Here is a 22,881-nt window from a genome sequence, read left to right on the forward strand (position 1 = left end):
TTCACCAAGAGAGGGGAAAGTGGAAAGGTAGATTACAGTTTTAGAGGGTCCAAACCATAATCATAGATTATATTTCTGCTTCTATAAAAATGGATTCAACTCCCTAACTGTATTACACAAAATAAATATTATTTTTCAATGATTGGTGTTGATATCCATAGAATACTTCATCATCCCAGCAAATACCTGACACAGTCAAATAAATATTTTATACATTCAAAACCGATTAATATGCAGTGGATTAGAACCGGTTTTCTGCCATACGAAAAAACTATGTCTAGCAAGTATAAAAAAATGTCTAGCATTGTAATATGTTCAGTTATCTATGAATATTAAAATGTAAAGTCATCAGATTATAACAAGTTTTTTAAGCCCTTGCCTTTGGCATCTACAGGCTAAAAAACAAAACAAAAAATCTCTCTAGCCAGTGGACCAATACATTCTTGGTAGGGTTTTCTTTATCTTTTTCCCATTTTGAAAATAAAATAGAAAGATAGGGGAGGTCAACTCCCCCATCTTTCTTTTCATCGGTGGGGGGGGGGGGCGGGCTATTATCTTAGTTCCTATTAGAGCTAGAGGGCTAAATTTTTGTGGAAATCCCCTGTTTATTAATGAATTTCCGACTTGAAGTCAATTTTCGCTTCCATGACCCTTTTATTTAACAACCTTGGTTTTTAGGTCCTTTTTAACTTAAAAATTTCAAAAGGCTGTCATTTTCATATTTTTGAAGCTAGAAAAACAATTTTTCAGAAAATGTTTATATTTATGTAAATTTTAAATAAAAATTCTCTAAACATAAATTTCGGCGGTCGAAGCTCAGCTATACTTGGCAGTCGCAGTCGGCGGATCATTATGAAATTTTAATGTTTTGTAGACTTATAAGAAAATCCTAAATTTAAAATTTCAAGTCTCTAAGTAAAAAATTGCTGTCACAGGAGCCTTTTAAAGATTTCTGGAGACATGGAAGATCAAGACCTGCAGGATCATACCTGGAACCTGTATTTCACATGAGGATGTACTAGAGGATATTTTAATAATTCGGTAAGATAAAATGCTTTAAGTCAAAAAATATTTCTGCTCTCTACCTGAATTACCCTGCCAGGTTTGCTGGCATCCTGTGCCCGCCAGGATGCGGAAATTAAAAAAATCCCAACTCTCAGTTATGTGTCATACCCATACTTATAAAGTCACGCAGTTTGGGCTCTTTATCTTTAACACACAGAAAAAACCGGAGGGGGGGGGGGGATGTACAACCTGTGATTTCTGGAGGGTTGTATCAGCCTTACTGCCGGTTGGTGGTCAGCAAGCAGCTCCAGGTGTAGGACGTCACCAGGCAGATTTCCCCATATTTAGTGGACAGCTTGACATTTTTCAACTTTGAAATAAAAATGTTCTTCGTGAACTTTCACAAAACTAAAATAAAAGGGGAATATTTTAGGTTTAGAAAGATAAATTAAAAATGTATAAAACAAGCATGACTGGATTCATTACATAAATTTCTCGGAGCTTATAAATAACATTATTACAATAAACATGATTTACCTCTGGGGGTATATTATAGAGCCTGGGGTGGTAATTTGAACTCAAACTCTCACTGCGCTCGATTTATGACTAAAATGAAATCACTTTTGCATTTTGATTTTTTGGAAAAAATAAAATTTCTTTTTCTTTTAAAAAAATAATTACCAGAAAAGGTATTAAAGGCTGCTAGGCCAACAATATTCAGGATAAAATCAGAATAACAGCACAATCTAAAATTTAAATAATTTTTTACTTTGTTATAAAGCTTATTAATATAATATTTCAAAAACATATTGAATTTTGGTTTCTTTTTACCTTGTTAACAACACAAAGTTCTTAGTGTTCCAACAATCTATCACAGCAACAGTAGGTACAATTTTCTAAATATAATACTTTATTGCTGAGGGCTTATTTTTTCTTCACTATTTTTTAACAATTTCTTTTTTAATAAATGTCTGCTTTACAAAAGTATACCTATTAATTATTAGGGCTTTGATCACTTTGAGCAGCTTAACAGTTTATACAATCATTCTAAAAAAATAAATATTTTTTACATGTGAAGGATTAAATTAAAAATTAAGTTTTAAATGGATTTTTGTAACAAAATCTTACTTTGCTTTGAATTCTCCTTGTTTAGCCAGCTGTTTAGAAACGAGGTGGCTCGGAGCTTAAAAAGTCTTGATGTTTTGTTAAATCTTTCTGAAATGGATTTAATCTTTTTTTATAAAAATTTAAAAAAATCTTTTCAAAATTAAAATAATTTTACATGAGGGATGGTTGGCTTCTTGATATTACAGAACATTTAACCAGGGGGAATGAACGTTTTCTTTCTTGTTGAATTCTAAAATAGGGAACATGAATGCTTGTGGCGAAGCCAGCACAGGGGAGTACTTCAACACCCCCCTCCTCCAGACAGTTAGGGGTTAATGAACCAACCAGAGAAAATTCAATAAAAAAGTTGCTAAGCCAACAAATGAGAAAACATTAAACTTTGGGGACTAGTGAAATGCAGGGAGTAAGGGTGGGGACAATTGGCAATTAATTCAAATTAAGAGTTTTTGCTGAAAAGCAATGAAAACCAGATTTATCCAGAAAACGTTACCAAAATTGTAAAGGGATCATAGTAATATTATTTAGAATCAAAATTAGTTCTAAGAAAAAAATCATTTACTTACCTACCCTTCTCATATATTTTTAACTGCACCTAAATTTAAGCGGTTCTTAGATAGTTTAATACATAAATATCACAGTACAGTTTCTACACATGATATGACAGGAAAAATATTTGTTAGAACCAGTCATCTAATTACAAATTTTTCTGTCTGCATATTCAAAACTAGCTCAGCTAGTTAGCGGGGCATTGATGCGCTAGTAACCAAAGTCAGTCAGAACCTGCTGAATTCTTGCACATTCCCTTTATGCCAGTACCCAAAGTCGGAGACTCTTAAAAAATGAATATTCGATCCATTGTCCCCTCCCTTACTCCCTGAGTGAAATGTCCACGCCCTCCATAAATATTTACAAAATATTATGAAAATGTCAGTCATCTAATTTAAAATACAAATAACCCACATTTCCCCCAAATAGCATTACAGAAACTGACAGACCGACGGACAACACAAGTTAGAAAAGCTTTGCTCCAGGAGAAAAACTATTCCACATATTTTTCAAATGATTTAATGTTAAATGCACAAAATATTTATAAAGCTAGCGCTGTTCCAAAAAGGCTTTCAGAAAATTCCATTATAAAAAGAGAATAGTTACATATTATACAGTTTTACTTAGCTTATCCATTTTATAATGTTATTTTCGGTAATTTCTTCTATAGATATCATTACAAAATACATTAAAAAAAGAACATAAAAATCAATTTTGTTTTTTTTATAGGTATGACCTCTTCCATTAAATTATTCTTAGAAATAATCTAATTCTAACTTTATTTCACATGGTTGTTTGAATACCTATTGAAATATGCAGAAAAAACTGGTTTCTTTACTATACAGATTGTGTTTACAAACTGCTAATGAACTACACTGTACTGTACACCATTGCATGGATGTACTCAATTATATTAGAGCTACAAGAATAGGCCAAGAAAAGATAAAGAAATCTTTCATAAATATTGAAGCAGGGATTTAAAGGGATAAGACATTCCAATGTTCCCTCCCTCCCTCCCCCCGATTCTAAAATATCTTAAGTTGACCTATTCCATTATTTTCTAGTTTATAAATATGAATAAGACATGATAAGTATTATTACATAAATATACAATTATGGTAAAAAAAAAATAGGATTAACGACCCCCCCCCCCATGCCCCCTCAACCATATGTGGGATTGGGGGGTTACATTGTATTTTCCTTTATCTATGATCTTAATATTTCATAATAGGATTAGTTTCTTCTGGTTGTAACCCTTTAACTTAGTGAGCAGAAACAAAAAAACTTTTATTCACTGGGAATCCATTTGTATTGGGGTTGTTGTGTCTGTGTCTGTGGCGGTGGTTTCACCACTTTGTTCACCATCTTTAATTTCACTAGTAATATCCTCACTGCTGCTGCTGCTGCCAGCTGTTTGGCTGTCTGTCTCGGCTGCAGCTGCTTTATTATTAACTTGTACAGTGGCTGTTTTATCATCTTTTAGTTCAGCAGTTAGATCATCATCAATAGCTGCTACAGCTACTACTACTGGCTGCTGCTTAGCATCATCAACATCTTCTAAGATGGCGGCATCTTCATTTGCAGCCTCCGCTGGTAGCTGGGTAGCTGCTGCTTGTGTAATAATAACACTGGCAGCAGAAACAATAGCTGTTTCTACATCATCATTGTTGTTGTGCTGTGTATTTTCAGTGTCATCAACACCGGCTGTAGCTGTAGCTAGTTCATTGGTAGCAGCAGCTGAAAGTACTAGAGTAGCAGCAGCTGATGGTTCCATAGTATCATCATGGTCTTGACTGCTTCCAGCAGTCTCAACAACAAATTCCTGAGAAAAAAAAGTTTTTAATCTCTCCATATAAAGGTAACAGGATGGTAATGTTAAAAATGTAAAATAAAATGAAAAGTTTACCTGAAAATGCTCAGCAGCAGCCACAGTGTCCAACTGCGGCGGCTGCTGGGTGGTGATGTCTGTTTGATCAAATATAGTCAAGGACATGGCGTCCATGAGAGCATCGGGTTTGTGTCCTGCTGTAGTTGAAAGTTGGATGAGACAATAATGTAGGTATTACTGGGTTGCACACCAGAAAACAAGGATGACAACATCCATAAAAGCGAAGCACTGAAACGGTAGGACAAACGGACATTAACACTTGTATAGTATCTGAACTGAAAAATTGGAACATAAATGTATAAATGTCGAATCAAAATTGTAGGTAAATTTGTTGAAAAACTGCTTAAAAACAGGATAATGTTTATGGACATACTTATATTTTTGGACTTGATTATAGAGTTGCTTCGCTTATAATATTGTTCTTTGTTGTCCCAGGAATCAATATACCAAAAATCAGATCAAACGGATAATTAAAACACTTGAAAATTTGTTGTTAAAAAAGTAAAAAAAATCTACATGTTTAAAATGGACGTACGGACATTCTGGTAATGATTATAGAGTTGCTACGCTTTTTAAATCGTACCCAACTACTACAGGAATCATCATGCAAAGTTTGAAATCAATAGGACAATTCTAACTTGCCTAAATTAACGAATAAAAGCTATCTATCTCGGACGGACGTACGGACGGACGGACGGACGGACGGACCGACCCTAATTATAGAAAAGCTTCGCTTTTAAAAAAAGATAGAGAGAGATATATAGTAGTGAGAGTAAGAGATAGAGAGAGGGAGAGAGAAACGAAATTGTGTTGATGATTTAGAATCCAACTTTCCTAGCTGTGGTGGTGCACCACAAGGTTCTGTGCTGGGTCCTGTGGTAACTACTGTTACTGGAGATACTACAATATCATCATCATCATCATCTGGGGCTAGGGTTATTTCTTCATCAACAGTGGTTGCAGCCACACCATATAATCCTAAAACAAAGCAATGCTAGTTAAACCACTGGACCGATATGGTCCTCCTTAACAATAACCCTTCTTGTAGTTCCAAGTAAGGTTTATTATACATTATTTTGTTTAAGCACACGTGCCATACCTTGATTATATCCATGTTGATGGTTGTCAGTAAAACTGTTGAGTCCCAACTGACCTCCAACATCCAGGCCCTAATAAAAAAAAACACAATGACATTGGAACAAGGGTATCAGGTAAAAAAAAACGACCAACAGACAACCAACCCAAACAGCCCTGACTAACTATGCATAGTAATGAGTTGTGTCTGTTTAAATACAAAAGCATTAAAAATTGAAATTGGAGGGTCAGCTTACCTTCCCCCCCCTCAAGTGCCCCCCATTGATGCTTCTATGGGCGCAACCGCTAGTACCTGATAAACCTGGCTTTTCAAGGATTCATTCACAGCAGTTGAGTTGGTTTTGTCAAGACCAGCAAATTTTCTACAATAAATAAGAATAATAAAATACCCAGGTATCTTAAGGGATAAGAACAATGGATGATGGATTAACATACATAGATTATACTTATTTGACTGGCCCATCAATATGTATGAAAAGTTCTTTAAAGTAATAACATGGTTAAAAAAAAACTTTGGGTACCAGTGTAATCTAACAGTCCCCCATGAACCCTCCATCCCTGGGATTAAAGATGCCACTAACCTGAATTGTTTTGGCAACTTATCAAAACTGCGCACTGAGAAGTTTTTCCCATTAAACACCAGGGCTGCTGGCGGCTTGGCGGGGCTGGTGAGAGGTGGCGGCGGCTGCTGAGCAGCTAGCCCATACATCTGAACACATAAATAGATATAAGAAAAAGTAACAGAATGACTGTCTGTGCGTTTGTACCTGTATGAACCCTCATGTGTCATGTCAAAGTAATATTATTAGAGAATACCTTTCTACATTGATCACATGAGAATGGCCTCCCACAAGTTTTGTGTGTATTCTAACCTAGTATTCAATACAACCCGATCTAACCCAACAAACCAAAGATAAACTAGCACCCCAATATTTTTATTTAATCTTAAAAATAATGGAGGGGTATTTAATGCTCAACAAGTGACTATGAGGTATATAACCCTTGTATAACACACCTGATAAACTGCGGCGGCTGTGTAGGGATCCCGGGCGGCCGCAGCTCCCATCAGACCCAACAGTTGTTGTTGCTGCTGCTGCTGCTTTTGCTCAAGTCCGTACAGCTGGTCAGCAGCAGTGGCTGCAGCTGTGGCGGCAGCTGATGGAGGATACCCATACAAATGTTGTTGTTGGCCATATTGTTGTTGTCCTAACACAGGCTTCACCTTAACAAAATTTCATGGATATGATCAGTAACAAGATTTCTATCTGTGTCTGTCTGTCTGTAGAGCAATATATTGCTAGCCACTGGTAAGATATGGTTCTCCTTTGTGATAAAACTTCTCACAGATCCAGGGAAGGTCTATTTATGGAAAAGTGTTAATTTCACGGCTGCTATTTCAGACTGTTGAGTGTTGTTATTTTTGTTTCAGAGACCCCCCCCCCCTTACTAATTAGCAAGAACTTACTTGGTCTGTCAGTCTGTCGGTCATACTACTAAAGACTTTTTTAAAAATAAATTTTCATGACTACTGAACATCTGCTCCACTATAAGACACTGTTTGTCTGTTTGTCCATCCATTATTTTTATTTTAATATTTACCTGTGAACTATAATATTGTTCCAACATCTTTTTCTTGTGAGAGGTTTCAACAGCGGCGGTTGCAGCAGCAGCGGCGGCAGTGGCAGTTGATTTGATAACAGACTGCTGTTGTGGCGGGGGCTGCGCACTTGTGGGCACAATATCCTCCTCCTCCCCCTCGCTGTCCAGACACACCTCTTCTGTGGATATTAGTTTGGGTCGTTTGGCCGGCGGTTGGGCTTCGAATCCATAATCAACTGCGGAGTCATAGTCACCCTCTTGTTCATCTTCAGAGTTATAGTCCTCCTCCTCCTCCTCCTCCATGTCATAATCATCTTCTTCTTCTTCTTGCAATTCCTCAGTGACATCATCACTCATTTTAGCTGATGTGTCATTGTTTCCAGGAGCAATGTTGGCAGAACCATCCATTATAATCTCTCTATCATCATCAAGCATGTCATCATTGTTGCCTTTAGCAGATTGTAAAGTCCCAGAGATTTCCTTGGAGCTGTCAGCAGCGTCATGATCCAGAGCTGATTCCCCGCCTGCATTAGAGTTGTCCATAATTATGTCTACATCTGACTTATCTGCAATATTATGCTCTTCTGTGGTCATGAAACCATCTTCCTTTAGAGTGTCACATGGCTTATCTGTGGTCTTGTCATGCTCAGTGGCTTGTGGATCCTTGGAGTCAGGATTGTCTTGCTGATCCTTGGACCCAGCATTGTCCTGCAGATCCTTGGACGTTTCTAAATCCTCCATTGGAAGAGTATCATCTTGGCTGTCATAATCACCTACAATAGGGAAAATCAGTACCCAGTATAAGATCCTTGCGGTGCACCACAGATAGGAAAGTTGGATTCTATATCTAACTGTTAACTGTCATAATCATCCTATTATGTATAATCTATTATAAAAGAATGTCTCTGTCTGTAAGTCTATAGCTTAAGATCTTGCAAACAGCCAAGCCAACAAGGTTTTTCTTAATTTTATCAACTAATTAATAGCCTCCCAAGAGAATTCACCCCTTGAAAAAAATGAACCTCAAAAAAAAATAATTTTTACTTTCTGTTTTAAAACTAAAAGAGAAATTAAAAAAGGTTGAATACCCCCCCCCCCCCCCCACACACACACACACCACAAAATGAGAGGCGACAAGGAGTTAAGCTGCTAGTTTGATAATATAATGCTGACCTTCTGTGCTAACTTCTAGAACAGACTTAGCCACCAATACTTGTTTAGGTTCAGATTCTGAAACAATAGCAACTTGTAAGGGGATAACATCCATATGGCGAAGCTCTGACAAATAAACACTTGTAGAGTAATTGCAAGTAGATTTGTTGCAACATTGCTGAAATACAGGATACTAATTACCTAAGGACATACTTACATTTTAAAAACTTGATACTAGCTTTGCTTATAATATCTAACTACTTCAGGAATCAGCTGGCCAAGTTTGAAATCAAAAGGACAATTCTAACATACCATAATTAAGTAAGTACAGACCCTAATTGTAGAAAAGTTTGGATATTTAAAAAACTAGTGTTTACCTTGATTTTGGGGGATAGACTCAACAACTTTATCACCGCCTTAAATTTAAATAAAAAATATAATTATAAAATATGATATACAAGTGGCTACGCCCCTAGAAACCTCTTGGGGTACTTAATGAAAGATAAAGAGGGGTGGATACAGTCGAACCCACACTTTTTTTGTTTGTAAAAGAGGTAACAAACCCCCAGAATAGATTAAACCACACCTGGACCTTTATTGAGAATCATTCGGATATCGGTCAAGAGCACTATGTGCCCAGAATTCCAAAATAAAACAAAAACTCATAATTCTGTTAATTTTGCTTCAAATTAAGAATTTTTTTTTTTAAATGAAGGATAATTGATTTAAGTTTTATTTTAGATACCTTAAAATGCTTTAAAATACTAAAAAAATTAATAATATCGACAAAAAACACTTATTTAGCTATTTTGACAGTAAAGGTTTAGTGATTTTTAAAGATTTTAAATATATTGAAAACACAGACAGACATACAAACATCCTTTAATTTTATTATAAGGAATTATACTTGTAGCTTAATGATTTTCTATCACCATAATCATTTTATGACTAGTAGGGATATTCCCTGAAAAGCAGATCCTAATCGGTCCAGCAGATAGTAAGATATTTTTAGATTAATCCAGACTGACAGACCGACATATTTAATTATTCAAATGACATTTAAATTCTATTATTACCTCCCACTCCCCTTGTTTAATTTTAGGTTTACGCCAATAAAGGACCAATAAAAAGCTACCCTAAAAATTGTTAAGTTAGGGCGTTAAGTCCACGTGTATACGAGATCCTTCTGGAAATTAAAACAATTTTCTCGTATGTATTATTATAGGTTTTTGCTTAAATTAAATGAATTATCAATGTTATACTTATATATCAATTGATTTGTTGCAGAGGGGGAGGGGACATTGGGCTGTTTGTTACACTAGTCCCCAAAATCTTATAATAACGTTTTATTAACCGTTGGTTTAACAACTTTAGGGGCTTTTACTGAATTTTAACGTTTAAACCACTAATTGTAATCTACAGAAGGGGTAATTTTGTGCATCATCATTGGGGAAGTTCATCAATTTATCAGCTATTAACTTATCCCCATAGATCCCTGGATTTGTTGAAATTACTAACTATAAAAAGGAAACACGTTAATAACATTTTGTAAAATAATTTTCTATTTTCCTATAACCCATTTTACTGTACTTTTCATAAAAAATTTACCTGTTATTGCTGCGCTACGTATAGACAAAACAATCCTTGTTTTGAAAATAAAAACAAATCTATCACAAATCACCACAAAAGCACTAAGAACTTTAATCCAAAGGCATTGCAATCAAAGGATTGATAGTCTGCAATAGGGCCTTTATCAAGAAGAGAGGGGACATTGGGCTGTTTATCACTTTAGTCCCCAAAGTTTCATAATAACATTTTCTTGTTTGTTTTTTAAGTTGAGTGTCTTAACTTTTCAACCAATAATTGTAATTTACAAAAAAGGTAAGTTTGTGTATCATTATTGGTAATGTACATTAATTTATCGGCCAATGTCTTATCCCTTTAGATCCCTAGGCGTTCATACTCATAGGATCTATGTATGTATAATATACATTTAATAACAAATTGGTTTAAATCATTTAGTTTCTTTACAAGTTTGCTTGACTCTTTTATTTCTTTAGAGCGTGTATACGGGGTGGATTAGGTTTTAGTTTTATCAAATTGAAACATTTAAGATGATATTCATTTGATTTAAAAAGAATGTTGATTGATTAGAAGCAACAGGTTCGATAACATAGCTTAAATAAATATTTCTAGGGGTGTGCATGGGGGGTCTCCTCCCACCCTCCAGGGGTGGGGGGGGGGGGCAAGGATATCCTTTAGAGACTTTAAGCAATAAGAATAAGGGATTGTATAAAAAAAATTGCATCAAGAACTATAAATATCACGATAAAATGATTTGTAAAAAAAGTTATTTCAATTCGTCTTTATTATGTAAAAGTTGTTATAAAATGGGTCCGACCGCTCCTACAAAAATGCGAAAAAAAAATTTCAGCTAACGAGGCCGCCAGTGAAACCAACGGGATTCATTCACTGAGTGCCTTGATTAAACATGTATAAAGGTCTGATATGCGGCCTCGTTAGCTGAAAAAAGATCCAACTATTTGAAGTTGAAAGTAATATGACAAAATATTATAATTCCTGCTTCTTTAGGGGGGAATGCTTTGACATCAATTTTTTCATAAGTTTTAGAAGTAAACGTATAAAAATTAATTTAAAATCGTATAGTATATTCAATAAGCTTTCAAAAAAGGTATAATATATTACTGAAGCTCAATTTTTGGTAGTTTGACGATAATTTAAAGTTTGCATATAAAATGTAATTTCAATAGTCAGGCTTTATTACAAAATCCTAAATATCTAGGTAGGCTACTTCTAGAGGCTGTAAAATCATAAGTAATTGATATTTTCACCTCTTGCTTTGGGAATCCTTCTCAAATATGACAAAGATTAACCTTAAACTATAAAATTGGTCAATATCCAAAATTGCATTTTTTGGAATCTTGGAGTTTTTGCATTGCCTGGGCACATAGTGAAGAGGTTAGCAAGATCTTATGCTACAGACATGCACATTTGTAGTTCCCATCCCCAAATTTTAATAAATTTAATAAAATTTAATTTAATAAATTTAATAAAATTTAATTTAATAAATTTAATAAAATTTAAAGGACTTCCCCTTCCCCACCCTTGAGTGCTCCAAGAAGCCTCTGCGAGTTTTTGTGTAGCAAAGATCTGCTAGACCAATATGGATCTGCTTTACAGTCAAGTTTCTTTTAGGTTCAGAGAAGGTTTATAACTACTTTGAAGGGAGGATACCTCCACCATACCAAGAGAAACGTCCTTCCCAATTTTTTTTTACTTATTCTAACAAATAAAATATAAAGTGGATGGGTCGACTCTCCCCCCAAAAGGGACATAAAAGGTACACCAGACAGACTTCAGGGAGGGAGGGGACATTGAGATGTTTATTTTACTAGAACCCAAAGTCTTTTAATAACGTTTTCTTATTCGTTGGCTTAACAACCTTGGGTAGGTACTAATATTGAATTCTTATTGTTTGGTTCATTTAGCTGAGTGCCCAAACGTTTCAACCACTATTTTAATATACAGAAGGGTCAATTTCATGTATCATCATTGTGGATTTACATCAATTTATCAGCCATTGTCTTATCCCTTTAGATCCATGGATAGACTTACTTGAATCCTCTTTCTTCTGCTCCTGGTCGTTTTCATCTTCCTCTAGAGTTCCATCAACCTGGAGGACTCTCACCTAAAGTAATAAGCAATATATTAACAATAACACTGGTACCTATTCATTTTATTACTTGTAGAAAATTCTTTGTTAGACATATCATTTTTAAGTATGGCTCATAAACTGTTTTAAATCCAGCAAATATCCGGTGGATTAGAACCGGTTCTCATCCATAATGAAAACTGTGTCTATCATCGTGTTATATCCAGTTTTCTATGAATATAAAAATGTAAAATCATGAGAATAAAACCTGCATCTTGGGTCTAAAAAAAATGGTTTTAATCTTATAATTGTACAGTTTTATGTCCGCAAATTCAGAAACATGTTTATTTTAAGATGGGAGAAATAACTATTAATTAATATGTTACCTTATTAATATCTGCTAGAACACAGATACTGGAAGCTGGGGGCGAAGGCGCAGACAACAGTGAAATTGACTTTCTATTTAGGAATAAAGAGTTTGATATATAACTTTCTTTGACATACAGACAGATACAGAAAGACAGTCAGACATACAGATACTTGTCTATTCAAATTTCGAGGGTTTTTTCTATAAATATTGGAAGATTTTAAAAAATATTTTTATCTTTATTCCGTTCCTGTGATTTTGTTGAACAGTTAATACTGATGATTTGACAAGATAGCGGCTGCTACACAGCGGGCTGCTACTAGCTGCCCCCGACTTGGTATGGATTGTGTAGTAGTCGGCTGCTCCGTCCATTTGTGGCAAATTTGGCGGCTGAACGCTGTCGGCAGGTGCGTTGTCTTGGGGGGCAGGGGTAGTGTCTGGGCGTGGCACATCTGGCAGCGGCTGTAATGGCTCATCATCCTGAAAAGAAAATGAGATAGTCTCAAATTTATACTAAAACAGCCATTTTCTTGGGTTGGGTGTAACACTAACCGTTTAGTCAAGTGCTCTTATTAAGTCAAACTGTTCTTAATTTGGCTAAAATAAAATAAAAGAAAAAATAACCCCCTTTGCCTCAACACAATGCAGCAAAGTTGGACATTTCAAATTTTTGAACTATTAAATCTTTAGCTTTAAACATAATATTTGTATAATATGAGTATATTGATGAAGCTAGGAGTTGAAATTTCATTGAAATAACTAAAATTGACGAAGTACCAGCCCTTCAAAGTAGGCTACCTAAACAAAAAATATCCTAAAATCAAAGAACTGTGAAGAAACGGCGTCACAACCGCCGAAAACCGCCATGAAAAGGCAATACAAAATTAGGCGGGAAACGGCGGTTTTTGGCGGTTGCGCCGCCGTTTCTTCACAGTTCCATATTTTACCCCTATAAAGCAACTGCCATGCAAAACCTCAGACCTGTAACTCCTTTTTTAGTTGAGTTCCTTTGTTGTCTTTTAGTTTTGGTTTCAAAAGTGTCACTTTCCCCCCCCCCCCTTTTTAGTAACCAATGTTTGCAAGGACAAATCAAACTTCTAGAGAAGTTGCACTGCAAATTAGAAACCTACATCCATCCAATTATATAAAGTAGTAAGCTTTTTTCAGTCTGTAGCGAAGGATCTCGCTAACCACTGAACTGATATGGTTCTACTTTACATTGAAGCTTCTTAACGGTCCTGAGGTGGTTTTAGGCTATTTTTTGCCCTTCCATATCACTTTGAATATAGAGCCCCTAGATGCTAGAGGCTCAGCCGCTAGTTGTTGAATAAAGTACTTAATAAAAAAATATTTTTTAAGAATAGGACATTGGAGAAAAAATTCGAATATTTTGAGGTTCAGTTTTGACGGTAAAAAATCATCTTAAGAAATTTAATAACAAAAAAGAAAGACTGTATTCTTTTCTCACTTTAATGCAGATTCTAAATTGATATTAAGCAACTATATACATCAAGAATTGATCGATTTATAAAGGTTTTGGTAAACTTAGATAAAATGTCCAAAAAAACGTACATTTGCTGCACTGTGCTCAAATGATACAAAATTTTCTCATTTAGTTTTTCAGCGGCAGAGGTCTCTTCACAGCTCCACAATGTACCTCAAAGTAACTGCCATATAATCCTATTTGTGTATATCCCTAATCAAAATTACCCCTTCTGTAGATTTAAATTAATGGCTGAAAAGTTTATTAACTACCAAGTTCTCAGAATTTTTATGCCAATGAATAAGATAACATTGGGTTCCAATCTAATGTACATGCACCTGTCCCCTCCCTGGCCTCACTGCTCTAGCATAAAGCCTACCTCTGTTGGTATCTGATGATCTGTAGCAACATCTGTCTCAGGGTTGTTGTCCTCGTGGGATGCATCAACAGAGGTCTCCATAACCCCCGGGGAAGTCAGGGCTACTGCTGGCTGTTCTGGTGATTTCACTGGTCTGTTGTCCTCCTGCAACAAATTATTTAGAAACAGCTTTGTCATATGTAAACAGATCCTTGTCATATTTAGACAGATTCTTGTCACATGTAGACAGATCCTTGTCATATGTAGACAGATCCTTGTCATATGTAGACAGATCCTTGTCATATGTAGACAGATCCTTGTCATATGTAGACAGATCCTTGTCATATGTAGACAGATCCGTGTCATATGTAGACAGATCCTTGTCATATGTAGACAGATCCTTGTCATATGTAGACAGATCCTTGTCACATGTATACAGGTCCTTGTCATATGTAGACAGATCCTTGTCATATGTAGACAGATCCTTGTCATATGCAGGGCGACCACTCCAAAACCAAATAAATATAGTATTTTTATAGTATATTTTTTAAATCCATATAGTATATTTTTTCTTGCTAATATAGTATGATATAGTATCGGACTTTGATTTATTTAGTAATACATAGTATATACATCATCAATAATAACTCAAGGCAAAGCTGTTATCAAAGTAATTTCACAAATACAAATAGGGGGGGGGGGGAGCTTTGCCACTTTCGCTTACTCTGTGATTATTAGGCTAGGTATTAATGTGAGTCTATAGGTCATTAGGGATAAAAGTTTACTTTTGGGTAGTACTTCACGTATATTTAATCATTTTTTTGATAGGTCTCCAGGTTCAGGTGCTGCAGGCTAGCTGGAAGTCTGGACAAGTAAAAAAAAATTAAATTTCTGTTTGAAGAGTTAGAGATCAACTTTTAAATAAAATATTTATCTTTTTGGATATTATAAACATATCTGAAGAAAAAATTAAAATAAGACTCAAATTTCTGGTCCTGCAGGCCTCCAGGTTCACTCTGGACAGGTAAAAATTAACATTTCTTATTAGAATAGTTAGAGGTCAACTTATATAACAGAAAATGCATCTTTTTGGATGTTATTAACATAACTAAAGAAAAAATCAAAATCGACCTCCAAGATCTGGTCCTGCAGGCCATCAGGTCCACTCTGGACAGGTAAAATTCAAATTTCTTGTTTGAAGAGTTAGAGGTCAACTTATAAAACAAAGTATGCATCTTTTTGGATATTTCTTACATATTTGAAGAAAAAAATTACATTTAGCCTCCAGGTTCAGGTGCTGGAGACCCTCAGGTGGACTTTTGGAAGGTAAAAATCAAACTTCTGATTTGAACAGTTAATGGAATATTTGTTAAACAAAATGAGCTCATATTTGGATGTTATTTATATATTTTAAGGAAAAAATAAAATTAGTCTCCAGGTTTAGGTGCTTCAGGCCTCCAGGTGGACTCAGGACAGGTATAACATAAAAATTTTAAATTTAAGGAGTTTATCAATTAACATAGACATCTTTTTTGGATACTATTTAGGTGTTTTAAAGAAAAAATTACAATTGACCTCCAAGTTAAGGTGCTGCAGGCCTCCAGGTGGACTCTTGACAGGTAAAATGTTATGTTAATATATAATAATAAGTTAATATTATCCAAATAAATGCATATTCTGTAATATAAATTGACCTCTAACTCTTCATATAACAAATTTGATTGTTTACCCGTCCAGAGTGGACCTGGAGGCCTGCAAGACCTGAACTTGGAGGCCGATTTATATATTTTCTTCAGATATGTTAATAAGATAAAAAATACATATTCTGATTTATAAGTTGACCTCTAACTTTTAAAATAAAAAACTTGATTTTTACCTGTCCAGAGTTAACCTGGAAGCCTGCAGGACTTGACCCTGGAGGCTAATTTTCATTTTTTTTCTTCGGATGTTAATAACATCCTAAAAGAGGCATATTTTGTTTAATATAAGTTGATTTAAAATTTTTTTTTACCTGTCCAGAAACCATCTTCCAGCCTGCAGCACCTGAACCTGGAGACCTATCCAAAAAATGAATAATTAAAAGTGAACTAATACCCAAAAGTAAACTTTTATCCCAACTAACCTATAGTCTCACATTAATACCTAGCCTAATAATCACGAAGTGGCAAAACTTTTCCCTCCCTACTTAAGTTAATTCTATGAAAACTAACTGATATTTAAAACATAATTACAAACAATAATATATTTTCAGGATTTTCTCCATTACTGTAGAGCTTTATGCTTTATGCATTTTTGTCGTATCACAGTATCTTCTGATAGGTTATTTTAGGTTAGGTTAGGTAAGTCAAAGGTTAATGATTGCCCCGCAGAGATAAAGCCCCCCGCAGGGGCTAGAAATAGGAGAAAACATACTGTAAAAATAAGACAAAACGCTCCTTCAGAGGCATTGTCTCAAAACTGACAATATTCATTTTTTGTTATATAAATTTAATATCATATAGTATACATATATAGTAAATTTTGGTCATATAGTATGATATAGTATCCAAATTCATCCTATATAGTATAAATAGTATATAGAGTATGTAAGAAGAACAAACATGGATTTTTTGACAAATCATTTGTACTTAAAATATTAAAAGTTTTAGCCTGACAAATAATATTTACTCCTGTTCTCAGTAGCGAAAATATTCTACAACTTTAAAAGTCAATCTATCTGTCCGTCTCATTGAAACGTGTTTTTTCTCGACTCCTTTCTAAGCAGGGTTGGCATATAGGGCAGGCGGTTTTGGGCCGCCCTTTATCGGTCCTTTTGGGCATATTTTGGCACCCACCGTTTTGTGGGGTGAAAAAAAGGGGAGGGAGAGAAAAAAGTGAGGAGGGCGGGCCTATTTTTTGGGTGATATTTACTATTGTATTAGTAAGCTTTTTTATATCTAGAGAAGGATTTCGCTAACCGCTGAACCGATATGGTTCTCCTTTCCAGTGGAGCTTTTATAGGTCCTGAGATGGTTTTAGGCTATTTTATTTCTAATAATCAGTCTCGGTATGGTTTGAGGCTATTTTATAACCTTTTTCTATGCTTTTTACGACTTTTGCCCAATAGGGTGCCCAAAACCCCTTTTGGGCGCCCAAAACCCTTTTAGGCAATCGGGCGGCCAGTTATCGAAAAAAGTGCCCTGTATGCCAACCCTGTTTCTAAGGAATTTTTTTTGTCTTTTAATATTAATATTTTACTAATTTTTATAATAAAACTAGCGCCTACACTCTCTAGAGGCACTGAAGGTGGGAGGGAAAAAGTCGACTCCCCCTCTTTTCAATTTGAGTTTTAAAAGAAAACGTAAAAAATGTTTTGGGAGGATGGAATTACCTAGTTAAAGGGTGTTAAAAAAACCAATCGCTCACAATTTGAACCACCATAAGTACTCCAAATCTTGGAGATAGACCCCATAATTTTTAGTGTTTTTGATGGGGCATGTAAAAATCTTTCTATAGACACCTTAACCAGATTTCAAACTCAATCTATGCCAATTTGGTAAAAAAAAAGATACCCCCATCCAATATTGAGGCATTACGGCTCTGTCTATTTCTAGTTCTTGATATTTGCCAGGTTTTTTTTATACCAAATAGGCTAAGATTGTGTTAGAAACCTTGTTAAGGTTATTAGTTTTGGACCTATACGAAACTTTACTGTAAAGGAGAACCATATGATATCGGTTCAGCGATTAGCGAGATCTTTCGCTACAGACAAATCAAAGCTTACTACTTTATATGATAGAGAAAATATAGTAAGAGCCATTGAGACACAGGATTCCGATATTAAGTGTATTGTAGACTTAAACAATGTATTTGACACCGAACACACAGCACATATGTTATCGATCTTTATAACTATATATTTATTAAAATCTTATGATAAAGACAAAAAACCTTACTACTTTACATAATAGCATAAAGAAAATCAACATTTACATAATTTCATCCAATGGCGCAGCAATAACAAGCCAACAAAGTGCAGTGTACACAGACAGAACTGATTAAGATTCAGGTTGTCTACAGTTATATAACTTTAATTTTATATATATCTTATATTTTTGATTTTATGACTTTAAAATTAATATATAAAAACATGACATAATTAACTAAACATGAAACTGTATACCTATAAACTTTATCTGTTTATATTTTATGTTCATTAATAAATAAGTTTTACGGTCATTTATACTTATCTTACTAAATGATAAACATACTGACATTACTAAGTTAAAGAGTAGCTTCTCCGCTTTAAAAAAAATCAATGTAGTGAAACTTTATGCATGTTTTTTAATTAATTTAAACAAATTCACAAATACATAATCAAATATAAAACACAATACATGTATAAATCACTAGGAATCATATGACTGTGAACGAGATGACCGTCAAGCCCAAACAAATATATTCACTAATTCACCTACTAAACATAGTAACAAACCAGGGATCTAAAGGGATAAGACAATGGCCAATAAATTGATGAACATCCCCAATGATATTATACAAAATTACCCCTTTTGTATATTACAATTAGTTGTTAAAATGTTTGTACGCTAAACTTTACAAACAACAAAACAAAAATTCAATGAAAGTCCCCAAAGTTATTAAGCCAACGAATAAAAAAACATTATTAAAAATTTTGGGGACTAGTGTAATAAACAGTCCAATGTCCCATCCCTGCCTACTAATACCCACTACTAAACACAGTAACAAACAGTACACACCTATTGCATAATGTTTTCAGGGAGGGGACATGGGGTTGTTTATTAAACTAGTACCCAAAGTTTAAAACTGACGGATTTTTATCCGTTGGCTTAACAATTTTGGAACTTCTATTGAATTTTGATTGGTTGATTCATTTAGTTGGGTGTCCAAACGTTTTAACCACTAATTGTAATCTACAGAATGGGTAACTTTGTGATTCATCATTGAGAATTTTCGGCCGTTGACTTATCCCTGCTATGTATTGGTCCTAGAGACATACAAACACGCCCAAATTACAATTCAAGTAATCCATATAGAAAGTTCTTTATCGCATCGTATTACAGACAGCTTTCCGCAGATAATAGAATGGCTAAAATTCAGTTCGAATCCAACGGATATTAATCGGTTTCGAAGCCATACTGAAAACAACGTTAAGGCTTTTAGCTGTAAGTGATTATGCTTCACTAATAACTATGAAATCTCACTAAAAACTTACTGTCTTTAACTATTGCAAGGTTATTTTTATTTTTACAGGAAGGAAAAATGCAAAGATTGCCACTTAATTTGATGTTAGGTGTTTATACAGCATAACTTAATAAGAAATTATGACCTCTAGGTGGCTTGGTGTCGCATCGTGTTCTAGACCTCTCCACGCACCTTGAAACATCTTAATTGCGGCGTAAAGCGTCCATTCATCATATAGACAACCAACCCTTTGATTACACTACCTTTGTTATATCCTAACTGTGCATGGTAATTCGTTTTTAGCCAACGCATTCCCCCCTACTATAAATAATTTAATATGTCATAGTGTAGCTTATTTCAAAATTTCAAATAAGGTAAAATACCAACAAGCTAACAGTTTCAATTTTCTTAGGTTTTTAGTAGCATAGCTACTCTATAACTCACTTCGTCCGTCCGTCTGTACGGCTATTCCTATGGCCGTTGCACATCAAGTCTATTGTTTTATCCTTCGGCCTGTCAGTAATGAAATGTTTTCATTTTCAATGAAGAAATATGATTTAATTCTAAAGAAAGATAGCTATTTTTTATTGTGTGAATTTTCTTTTTACCGTTAGGCATCTACTTAACTTATGCATTCGTTTATTTGACTTTTATTTGTATTTTTCTAATGCTATAAATGATTTTATATATAATCTGTGCTTTGATACTTATAGATGTTGTCATCCTTGTTTAACTATTGTTTAAACAAAGCATATTTCATCTTTAGTTAACAAAATAAATCTGTAGCAAAATTTGTATTAATTTGGCTGCTTTTTAAAAGCTTATATGTGTTGCTACTTGGAAAGCTTGAACAGGCGGGCCTAAGACCGGGCCCATAATTGTCTAATATCAGAGTATCATATCAGTATTTCTACCTTGTCTAAGATGTAACTGTATAGTAATTCTACTGGAAATTATTGACTAAAGAAATCTACTAAAGTCATGCTTTTTCATGCCCCACCCCCGCCCATTATGACACACCCCTTGCCCCAATTTATTGAGGTGTAAGTTTGCTTCCCCCATGATTTGGGAAGCGAGGCTTTTCTATGATTAGGATCTGTACGTCTTAACAACAGTGATAGCATGGTCTTTTCAATTCCTTTATTGGTTTTCATGAAACTTGTAGTACAAACAAGAATGACAACATCCATGAAAGCGAAACTCTGAAACGGTAGGACAAACGAACATTAATACCTGTTGAGTGTCAGAACTGATTAAGCAAAAAATAAATGTATAAAATCTAAACAAAATTTTATGTAAATTTGTTGCAACACAACTTAAATAGAGGACTCTGTTTAGGGACATACTAACATTTTTGGGACTTAATTATAGAGATGCTTCGCTTATAACATTGTATCTTGTGGTAATAGTAATCAGTATTACAAAAAAATCAGAAGAATCAGATAAAAATTTGTTGTCAAGACAGTAAAAAATCAACATGTTTAAAAATAGACGTATGGACATTCTGGCAACAATTATAGCGTTGCTACGATTTCGTAATCGTACCTAACCACATGAGGAATCATCATGTTTGAAATCGATAGAACAGTTCTAAAATGTCTAAATTAAGAAGAATAGCTAACCGTTACAGATGGACGGGTTGACTATAGTTAAACAAAAGCTTCACTTTTAAACAGAAAATGCGTTTGGCCACGTAATGTGACGATTGAATATAATTGTTTCAACCATTTTGTTTATCTGACAAATACAACACTCTAGACCACAAATAATGAGCTAGAATATTATCTATGTATCTATCCCTGCTACTAATATTTCTGTTCAAATATTTTTATTTGCAAATAGTTGCGGTATAATGCAGAATATGCGAATATTTAAAGAAAGAAAAATATTTGTTGTCAATGAAATAGAATATCAAGCAATTTTATTCTAATAGTTATTAGAGCTCTCTAGGGGCAATTGGGAAGTGGGAAAGGGGGGTATTTACAAATAAAGTTTAGAAAAGAAATATTAAAATATTTTTGGGAGGGTGATTTTTTTCTCGTGCGATTTCTCTTAGGTGGGTTGTGTTACCCTCACCCAAAATAGCTGAAAAAACCTTCACAGGACCTACGAGAAGCTACTTTGTATAGAAGAACCGTATTGGTCTAGCTGTAAACGAGATCCTTCGCTACAAACAAAAAACCTTATGACTTTATTTATTAGGATGGTTATCTCGCTAATTATGAGTTCTTTACGTTGGAGAAACTTCTAATAGGTTGACATATAATATATTTTAAGTCTTGGAATGGTTTTAGTATACTTTGCTACTCCCCTTCAAATTTAGAACCGCAAGAAGCTAAAGGCCCACCGCTTGTTGACATTAACTAAAGACATTAAGCATAGTTCCCAATGCTGCTATGTCAGATGCGCGTCTAAAATAGTTAAAGCCTTTGCCCAAAACAGGCGCAACTCATTAGGACTTCCAGAAAATGTCTTGCAATCAAAGAGTTGGTTGACTGTTTCTTGTTTATTCTGATTCTTACAGCTTGAATACAATTGTAAAACTTTAACAGACAGAAAAGTTAAAAGCAAAATAGTCTTCTTCAGACTAAATATCATAGCATTAGAAGGATATAAATAATGTTTTTCTGTGACCAAAGTATTTTTGTTTCTGCGATAAATTGGTTTACTTCAATGTAGTGTAAAGGGATGGGTATAGTTTAAAGAAATGCTACTTAAAACAAAAATTAAAAAGTCACCTATAATGTTTGACATTAACTTGAAGTTCAATGCAACGGATGAATATTTTTGACCAGCTAAAAAATAATTTACCAAAAACGAGAGATGAATGCAGAAAGCTCTTTGGAAAAGTTTCTATTTTTGTTAAGATTAAATGGGTCTAATCCTTCATACTAAAGTAACAGGATGTTTGTTTGTCTGTGTATCTGTACTGAAGGATCTCACTAACCGCTGAACCGATCGGTTTCTCCTTAACAGGGTAGCTCCTCATAAGTTATAACTATTTCTACAAATCGTCCCAAAAAATGAAAAGTACCCCTAAAATTTTTTTTTATTCATAACTAAAATTAAAAATAAGGGAGGGGGGCACCCCCCTCTCAAAAAAAAAATTTCCACCCCCCAAAATTTTTTTTTACTTTTTCTTTTCAAATTTAAAATAAGAAATTGGGTTATCAAATTCGACTCCACCCTCCTCAAGTGCCCCTTGTTTAAAAAAAGGACTAATTCACTTGTGATGGGCAAACCGGTATAGCCGAAATGGCAATAAGTCTCTTTTTTAGTGTTGATGTGCAAGGACGACCAAGCTTTATTTGAGGGGGGGGGGGGGTAAAATGAGAGGGTTCAAATTTTGAGTTTATCCCCCTCCAGGGACGTCTATGTTGATGAA

At 34.6% G+C, this 22,881-nt stretch overlaps 2 protein-coding genes across 5 annotated transcripts in view; both read right to left on the minus strand.

Moving 5' to 3' along the window:
* The window catches only part of LOC145306849 (uncharacterized), a 34,489-nt gene extending 31,419 nt beyond the window's left edge, over positions 1-3,070 (minus strand). The window contains exons 1-6 of the mRNA XM_080149171.1: positions 2,134-3,070; positions 1,996-2,052; positions 1,837-1,901; positions 1,687-1,751; positions 1,543-1,611; positions 1,255-1,413 (exon numbers count right to left, since the gene is read on the minus strand). The gene's annotated coding sequence lies outside the window, so the exon portion shown is untranslated. The remainder of the gene's footprint in view (positions 1-1,254; positions 1,414-1,542; positions 1,612-1,686; positions 1,752-1,836; positions 1,902-1,995; positions 2,053-2,133) is intronic.
* Positions 3,071-3,182: 112 nt separating this feature from the next.
* The window catches only part of LOC145306848 (uncharacterized), a 78,689-nt gene continuing 58,990 nt past the window's right edge, over positions 3,183-22,881 (minus strand). For 3 of the 4 annotated variants that reach the window (XM_080149168.1, XM_080149166.1, XM_080149169.1), the window contains 15 exons: positions 14,316-14,459; positions 12,704-12,933; positions 12,473-12,545; positions 12,050-12,122; positions 8,791-8,829; positions 8,435-8,491; positions 7,262-8,034; positions 6,678-6,884; positions 6,244-6,371; positions 5,955-6,024; positions 5,667-5,736; positions 5,402-5,545; positions 4,586-4,704; positions 3,725-4,501; positions 3,183-3,598 (listed from right to left, as the gene is read on the minus strand). In XM_080149168.1, coding sequence (XP_080005294.1) covers positions 3,971-4,501; positions 4,586-4,704; positions 5,402-5,545; positions 5,667-5,736; positions 5,955-6,024; positions 6,244-6,371; positions 6,678-6,884; positions 7,262-8,034; positions 8,435-8,491; positions 8,791-8,829; positions 12,050-12,122; positions 12,473-12,545; positions 12,704-12,933; positions 14,316-14,459 — 2,658 coding nt within the window. In that variant the 3' untranslated portion in view covers positions 3,183-3,598; positions 3,725-3,970. Of the gene's footprint in view, positions 3,599-3,724; positions 4,502-4,585; positions 4,705-5,399; positions 5,546-5,666; positions 5,737-5,954; positions 6,025-6,243; positions 6,372-6,677; positions 6,885-7,261; positions 8,035-8,434; positions 8,492-8,790; positions 8,830-12,049; positions 12,123-12,472; positions 12,546-12,703; positions 12,934-14,315; positions 14,460-22,881 lie in introns of all 4 variants that reach the window. The other variant, XM_080149167.1, reaches the window with a different exon arrangement.

The sequence above is a fragment of the Acartia tonsa genome, chromosome 15 (assembly GCF_053477335.1).
Source record: "Acartia tonsa isolate MP-2025a chromosome 15, ASM5347733v1, whole genome shotgun sequence".
Classification (NCBI taxonomy): Eukaryota; Metazoa; Arthropoda; class Copepoda; order Calanoida; family Acartiidae; genus Acartia; species Acartia tonsa.